The 7,996-nt window shown below is 55.0% G+C and overlaps 1 protein-coding gene across 29 annotated transcripts in view; it reads right to left on the bottom strand.

Annotated features, from left to right (window-relative positions):
* Positions 1-7,996, bottom strand: part of LRP8 (LDL receptor related protein 8) — an 81,671-nt gene that overhangs the window by 23,518 nt on the left and 50,157 nt on the right. For 5 of the 29 annotated variants that reach the window (XM_054683038.2, XM_009458092.5, XM_009458066.5 and 2 more), the window contains 3 exons: positions 6,546-6,668; positions 2,137-2,256; positions 1,938-2,063 (listed from right to left, as the gene is read on the bottom strand). In XM_054683038.2, coding sequence (XP_054539013.1) covers positions 1,938-2,063; positions 2,137-2,256; positions 6,546-6,668 — 369 coding nt within the window. Of the gene's footprint in view, positions 1-1,937; positions 2,064-2,136; positions 2,326-3,511; positions 3,551-6,545; positions 6,669-7,536; positions 7,994-7,996 lie in introns of all 29 variants that reach the window. The other 24 variants (XM_054682985.2, XM_054683008.2, XM_009458045.5 and 21 more) reach the window with 11 other exon arrangements.

The following is a 7,996-nucleotide window of genomic DNA, read 5'->3' as shown; positions in this document are numbered from 1 at the left end:
AGAAGGTCCTTTGGGCTGCCCCAAGCCACCTCTCTTGGCTTCATCTCTTCCTAGTTTCCTTGCTCCAACTGTACCAGCTTCCTTGCTATTCCTTGAACATACTAGGCATGCTCCTGCATTAGGGCTTTTGCGGTTTCTGTCTCTTCAGCCTGAAATGCTTGTTCCTACAGATAATTGCATGGTAGCTTACTGTCCCACCTCCCTCACTCCCTTTTTATTTATTATTATTATTATTTTTTTTTTAGAAAAGGTCTCACTCTGTCACCCAGGCTGGAGTGCAGTGGCATCATAACTCACTGTGACCTCAAACTCCTGGGCTCAAGGGATTTTCCTGCCTCAGTCTCCTGAGTAGCTTGGGACTATAGGTGCATGGTACTATACCTGGCTAGTTTTTAAATTTTTTTTTAGATATAGGGTCTTACTACATTGCCCAGACTAGTCTTGAACTCCTGGCCTCAAGTGATCTTCCTGCCTAGGCCTCCCAAAGTGTTGGGATTACAAGCGTGAGCCACCACACCCACCCCCCTTCACCTTCTTTACTCAAATACCTTCTCAGTGAGGGCTTCCCTGACCATTCCATTTAAAACTAGAACCCCCTGCTCACCTGGACTTCCCTATTCCCATTCTCTACTTTCTATTTTTCCTTAGCCCTTATCGCCATCTGCCATGCACTATATTTTATTTATTTATCTGATTTCTAGCCTGGCTCACCCATTAGAATATAAGTCCCTTGAGGGCAGACAGGGATTTGCATCTGTTTTGCTTACTGCTGAATCCCCAGTGTCTACTACAATGTTAGGTGTTCAATATAAACAACTGAATACAATGAATTAATTCTGCTGGCTGAATTGATCAATGTGTAGGTCTGCCCAGGTCGTGCTCTTTGTGTGGACTCCGTATGCTGTGTGTGTAGTCTCTGTGTGGTTCATATTCTGTTGTATGAGTGTCATCTCTGTGGGCTATATTGGGTGGCTCTATACAGTGTCTGTGTGGGTGTTAGTGTGCAGTGCATTGTGTGTGTGATGTGTATGTACACTTTTGAGCACTGTGTGTGCAACTGCTAGAGTAGGCAGACAGCTGGACATGAGCAGAAGGGGGAGTCCCTGAGAAAAGGGAAGTCTAGAAAATCTCACACCTAGAGACCACCCAAAACATTCATGCTAGATATGAGCAGAGAGGAGGGGAAATACCTGTGCAGAAAGGAATGCCCCTTAAGATGTCCAGAAACTGCTCACTCTGCAGTTCTCCCATCAGAATGTAGCTAGCTGCATGTTGAGGAGGAGGGGAAGGGCAAAGGGGAAATCCCTAATAAAATATGCAGGCCCAATCAGATTTGACTGCTATACAACCTTGCTAGGGTGGTGGTAACGAGTGATGGCACCATTAGGTAGTATTTGTGCCCAGAGCTGGGCATGCACACAAGCTAATAGTAAGGGGAGGTCCCACAAGCCTGGGTGGGAACTAGGTGAGGAACAGGCAGGGACTTAAAGCAGGAATGGGAAAACTAGACAAAGAAAACGGCAGAGATTTAGGACACAGACAGGAACTTCAAGAAGAAAAACCCAATGCAGAACTCTTAGGGCTGCCGCTGGTTCATTCTCTTTTAGCAGGCTGCCCCACTCTGCCTCACCTTTCAGAGTGCACTGTCCCTTTAAAGAAACACAGCTATTGCTGCTGCTCCCAGCTGGGTCAGCCTGCTCCTGTCTTAGATTGTACTCTTATCTCCTTAATAAACCTTCGGCTTATGTTACTAATTGTCTCTTGGCTGAATTCTTTCTCCCAAGCTAGACAAGGGACCGAGGATTCCTGTACCTCTCAGTAACACAACCTGCCTTCTCGTGTGTGCGCACATGTACACGCCCACTCCTCACATGTGGAAGCACGCTGCTTCCTGTATCCCTTTCAGAGCTGCCCCTCTGCCCTTGGGGTGTCCATACCAGCAGCCTTGCAGTTCTTGGTCAGTAGGTCCATCTCGTAGCCAGGGTAGCACTCACACTTAAAATAGCCCTTGTAATTGACACAGATCTGGCTGCAGGCATCTGGGTCCTTGCACTCATCAATGTCTGTGGGGAGGAGCAGGGGTCAGAACCAGCAGGAGGATCTGCTTCTGCTTGGGGGTGTGGGAGAAGGTCTCACCGCCACAGGTCTTCTGGTCCAGGAGCTGGAAGCCTGCTGGGCACGCGCATTCAAAGCCAATCTTGAGGTCAGTGCAGATGTGTGAGCAGCCGCCATTGTTGTGCAGACACTCGTTCAGCCCTGGGGAGGGACATGGGCTCCTGAAGGTCCAGGAGCCCAGGAGGAGTGGGGGCAGGGCAGGGGTAGGACCTAGAGCAGAAGCAGAGCCTCAGGGCAGTGGGACTCCCACAGAGGCAGGAGGGCACCACAACCTCACTGAGCCTCAGCCTCATCTACCAGGTGTTCTGGGCAGCAGGCGGCACAGAGAGGGCAGGTTCCTACTCCAGGCCAGACACAGAGACAGGGTAGCGTGGAACCAGAATTTGGTTCCCGGCCTCCCGGCTGGGGCTCTGTCCACCACCAAGCTGGAGGCAGCTAGGCCTTCCCCAGTGGCCCAAGGTCTTTCCTTTCACAAACATGTTTCTCACAGCACCTCCTTCCTCGTGACCTCAGAGTTGAAGGGGCCTGTGTGTGTCACATCCAACCCTCAGGATACCCTAAGAATCCCTTCCAAAATGCCCCTGCTTAAATATCTCCAGCCTCAGGGAGCCCACTTCCCTCCTGGGGCAGCCGGCTCCACTGTGGACCAGCACTGCCTGCTGAGGCTTCTGCTTGTGCTCCCAGCTCTGCTGTGTGGGGTTGGCCAGGGTGCACAGGCTCCCTTAAAGCACTGATATCTGGTCTCCTGCCATTTGGGTGCCTTTCTCTGGACTCACTCCATCTGTTCATGTCCCTGTCTGGACAGGGCCCAGAGCTAGTTTGCTACCCAGAAGGAACCTGAACAACACAGGATGCCCCCCTAATGTGCTTGTGGTTATTTAAGACTCCTGGGCCTTTTTTAACATGGAGCCATTGCTAAATCAATTCTCTCCTATCATGAACTAATATGATGGGTTTTTTTAACTCCTCTCCTCTCAGCACCTGTCCCTGTTCCTCCATCTTGTCATGGGCCCGGTTCCAGGATTACCACCTGCTGCAAGAGGTGAAGGGATGCCCAGAGGTCATCTGGTTCTGGTTCCCCATCCTCCACTCCCTCACTACCTTCTGGCAGGGTCTTAGGGGAGGTCAGGGAATCCAGGACCAATGCTCTTACAGCCTCTCCTGAGCTTTAGAGTCACAGAAGGTTAATTCCACAAGCCAAGGGGAGGTGCCGCGCCCCTCTCCCCCTCTGCCCCCCAGGCTCATGCACTGCCACTCCAGCCAAGCCAAGCAGTGCTGAGCTGAGCCAGCCATGGCCATGCATGTAGCTGGTCTGAGCTGCCCACCCCAGGCCATGCACAGCTATGGGGTGCCCCCACTTCCAGCCTGAGCCATGCTTAGGGAATAACCCCTTTACCCCTGGGCCTCCTCCTGTTTCCCAGGAATGTTGGCGGAACTGAAAGAACAAGACCACAGCAACTCCATGACTGGGGGACCCAGGGATGACTCAGCCAGGCCCAGCCCTGGGAAGCCTCAGACCCTTGGAGGTGGGCTGAGCCATGGCAGCTCCCACCTCTAGGAATCTTTCAGTCGCTCGGAGCCCTCCCTGACCTCTCCTTTCCTGTGTTATTCCCTGAGCACCGTTCATTCATCTGTCCTCCCACTCACCCACTGCCCCCATCATGCATCCACTCGCCTCCTTCCTCTCCTTTTGCAGCTAGCAGCAACTCAACAATTCTATTTACTGAGCACTTGATGAAGTGGCATGTGTAGGTGGGATGGCCCTGAAAGGGGGAAGGGGAAAGGAGAGAGCTCAAAGTGACTGGCTTTTGATGAAGGAAGGCACAGAGTCCTCCAGGGCTCAGGTGGGTGAGGGGAAGAGAAAGGAGAGCAGGTCTGCACCTGTCTGTCCCTGTAACCTTTCCCCAAATGCCTGCAGGGAAGTCTTCAGTCCTCCTTAATTCTACCTAGCCTGGGTGTGATTCCGCTGGGGAGCCAGGAGAGGAGGGGGATGGGGTAGAGTGGTGCAGAGAGGTCAGAGTAGTATTTGCGGCTTCCTTCCATGGAAGGAAGAAGTGGTGTCACTGTACACACCTACATGCACACACCAGCATGCACACAACTACATGCACACATACCAGCTTATGTGCAGAGCACAAACAGTCCCATGGACTCCATAGATACATTCACACATACATGGGGTCACACACATAGATGCATGAATGCAGTTCCCCTGCTTTACTCAGAGAAGACATGGATACAGACACCGGCCTCTCACCAACACAGAGACAGAGGCCACACACAGACACAAGCACGTGTGTACATACTCCTCTTTGGTGTGTCATGCAAACGACGAGAGAGAAGGGAGGGATTAGTAGGACAGTAGTCCCTGGCTACTCCAAATTTGGGTGTCGGGGTGGCTAGGCTCAGTAGTTCTGGCTTCCCTGTCTCTTTTTCCACAAGTTTCTTCTTCTGGGACTTCTCTTGGCAGGGCCTGGAGGCAGAGGGAGTGTCTGTCTCCTGCCAGCTCAGGTAGAAGCTGAGTCACTTTCACTCAACTACTCTTCCTTTCACAATCAGTTTTTTAATCTTCAAAAGGGGGAGGAAATATGCTCTTCCTGGGAAGCTCAGGAGGATGAACCTCCTCTAGGCACCCAGGAGGGAGGTGCTGGGGAAACAGTCTGCCAGGAGGCAGGAGAGGGAGGGACTGACCTAGCCTCTGTCCTCCCAGGGCTTCTCTGTCAAATCTCCCTCAAGCCCTAACCTGGGAACAGTAAAACAAAAAACAAAACAAAACAAAAAAAAACTCATGAACCTTCCTGGAGTCCACACTGGGTTTCTAGCATGTTCTCTGGGATGCCCACCCTACCTACAGCCTGGAGCCTCTGTTCTTTCTAGCCTGGAACCCACCCTGACAGCTGTAGCCGACATCAGGGCAGCCACTTCCATCCAGGTCTCGCTTTAGTCTGGCCTGCAAGTCTGGTCTCCCCATCAGGTCCGAACTCCTCAGGGCTTAGGATGGTGCCACCTCCTGCTGCAAGGCCTGCCTTACTCCCACACAGGTATGGCCTGAGCAGTGGCCCTGGGATGTGTTTCACCTGGCTGCCTGCCTGCTGTGCCCACCTCTCCCTCTGCTGGGTCTTCTGCAAGGGGCTAGAAGACCTCAGAGCCCAGGGCCTTGGCTGGGTCAGCAGGGCAGGAACACCGAGGAAGAGAGAAAGTTCCAGAAGGTCTCAGAGGTCTGAACGGGGAAGGAATGAGGAAAGGCCAAGTTTGTGAGAGAAAACATAATTTTTTAGTACCTGGGATGGACAAGCTCTTAGCACTTTGTAGAGATGTAGACCAGAGGCCTGGGGGCGAAAAGCCCCACGTGAAGCCATAGGACGGCACATGAATCCAAAGAGAGGGTCAGAGCAGAAAGTGTCAGGGCAGGGGGCACTGGAGGGCCTCGAGCCCAGATACCAGGAGGGGGATGGTAGGAGACTGAGTCCAGCCAGTGGGCGTAGACAGGCACCGCACCACACTTTCAGAAGCTCATCCGACCAGTCCCGGCAGTCCCTCTGCACATCACACACTTTCCCGCCGTCCACACGCTTGCCACTCTTACACTGAAATCTGCGGGGACCCTCACAAGGTGACTCTGTTGGGCCGGACAAGAGAGTGGACAGTGCCTGTGAGACCTTGGACAAGAAGGGCTGGGCTGGGGCCCACAGGAGGCAAGCAGAGCTCCAGTTCCAGTCCCTCACAGGTCCCTGGAGGGTGGCCCAGGACAGACAGGTAAATCCAGGACCTGAGGAAGCTCTGCTCACAGGACAGGATCCCAGGGATGATTAGGAGGCTAAGCCTCATGTAGCTGGGCAGGGCTGTGGGGATCTGCGTCTCATCTTGCAGGACTCAGGTCCTAGGACGGACCAGGCAGCAGCTCTAGAGAGACCTTAGAGGCTGGACTGACCATCTCCTGGGGGGACTTTGCCCCATGGACCCCGGATAGGGGAAGTTGCTACACTGCCCAGCCTGTTATCCATTCCCCAAGATGACTAGTGAATGAGGGTCCCTGCTCCTGCAGAGGGCAGGTGGTGACCAGAAGAACCATCTGAGAATTAAAGGGGCTCCCTGGGGAGCAAGACTCAGCCTCTGCTCAGCCTGGGAACTAGTGAGGGAAGCCACTCACCAGCTGGGACCTGGACAAGTGGTGGGGGCTGGACTTCCCAAGTGCTCTGTCATGTCCCCCTAGGTGTCTTTCAGCTTTGGCAAAGTCCTTACAAATCCAGTTCTGGTGCTACTAGGACCCCATGGAAAGGGAGCCAGGTGATTTAGGTGCAAGTGATGCTCTGGGGGAAAATGCATCTTGGGGACCAAGGGGAAACTCCTCCCAACTCTGCCCTCTGGAGAGTCACCAGAGCCTAGGGCATCCTCACAGAGGATGTGTTCTGTGCCCTGACCACACGCACCCTGTAGGCAGCCAGCTTCATCACTCCCATCTGGACAGTCCTGCTCTTGGTTGCAGTGCTTGATTGCAAGGACACATGTCCCATCCCCACACTGGAACTCGTCCCCACGGCAGGTGCCCAGTGCTGCCAGGAGAGGGCAAGGGGAGAGGATCAGAGTCAGTGTGGTGCTAGGACAATTTCCCCACCACCCCAATCCCCATGCCGTAGCCACCCCCAGCAAAAACAGAACCAGTGGCTGAACTCAGGAGTCCTCAAAGGACACCTGGCCAAGGCACCTCAGTGTACAGATGGGGAGACTGAAGCTCAGAGAGGGGGAAGGCCTTGCCCAGGGTCACACAGCACTCTGGCTGGCAGATTCAGGACTAAACCCAGATCTCCTGTTTCCCTGTCCCTGCCTCTCTCCAGGGCCACTCCTCAGAACAGACACACGGCCTTCTTTTGAGTCTTGGTGCTCATTACTTAATGACTTCATCCATTTAGCAAACCTTCCTGTGCCAGGTGCTGTGCTGGGAGGGGTGGAGGTGGGGGTGGGAGCCTAGAGACTCCTAAGAGCCTCCTCATCCTCTAGGAGCTCAGGGTGCAGAGCAAGGGTGAGGAATGCTCAGATGGGGACATCAGTGTGAGATGAGCTATAAGAGAAGGCTGCTGGGGACCTGCCCAGCAGAGGGACCCAGCCCAGCTGGGAAGGTCAGAGGAGTCTAGGCCAGGCCTTGAGGAATGAGCAGGCCTAGCAGGTAAAGAGATGGGGGAAGCTCCTGAGCCTGCCAGGTTTCTGGGTAGAGGGGTTCGGGGGATGGGGGTGGGAAGTACGACTGGGAGGGCTCACAGCAGGGACACAGGTACCAGTGGAGGCTTCTGGAATTAGACCTGCGCTCCGCAGCCCAGCAGCTGCGTGAACTCAAACAAGTCACTTCACTTCTCCCAGCCTCGGTCTCCTCTGTAGTAAACCCGGGTAATGTATTCAGGTAAGGCAATGAAAGGAAGCCTGCACCTGACGGATCCGGATCGGGTAGCGGATCCGCAATCCCTGGGCGGGGCTGGGCGGTATGGAGGGGGCTTACGGCAGTCGGCCTCGTCCGATTTGTCTTTGCAGTCGCGGTCGCCGTCGCAGCGCCAGCCCAGGTGCACGCACTCGCCGCTGCGGCAGGCGAACTGGGCGGCGGTGGCGCAGGCGGCGGGCGCGGACGTGGCCCCGGGGCCCGGGCGGCCGCAGAGCTCGGCTGCCTCGTCCGAGCGGTCCTCGCAGTCAAACTGGCGGTCGCAGACCCAGCGCTCCGGGATGCACGCGCCGCCGCCATCGCCGCCGCAGCGGAACTCGCGGGGCCCGCAGGCCGGGTCTGCACAGCCGCGCTCATCGCTGCCGTCACCACAGTCGTCGTCGCCGTCGCACACGAACACGGCGGCCAGGCACGAGCGGTTGCCGCACTGGAACTCGTGCGGGGCGCACACTG

This window comes from Pan troglodytes, chromosome 1 (assembly GCF_028858775.2).
Source record: "Pan troglodytes isolate AG18354 chromosome 1, NHGRI_mPanTro3-v2.0_pri, whole genome shotgun sequence".
NCBI classification, from domain to species: Eukaryota; Metazoa; Chordata; class Mammalia; order Primates; family Hominidae; genus Pan; species Pan troglodytes.
Note: the sequence above shows the minus strand (reverse complement) of the source record. Positions and strands in the feature narration are given on the sequence as shown.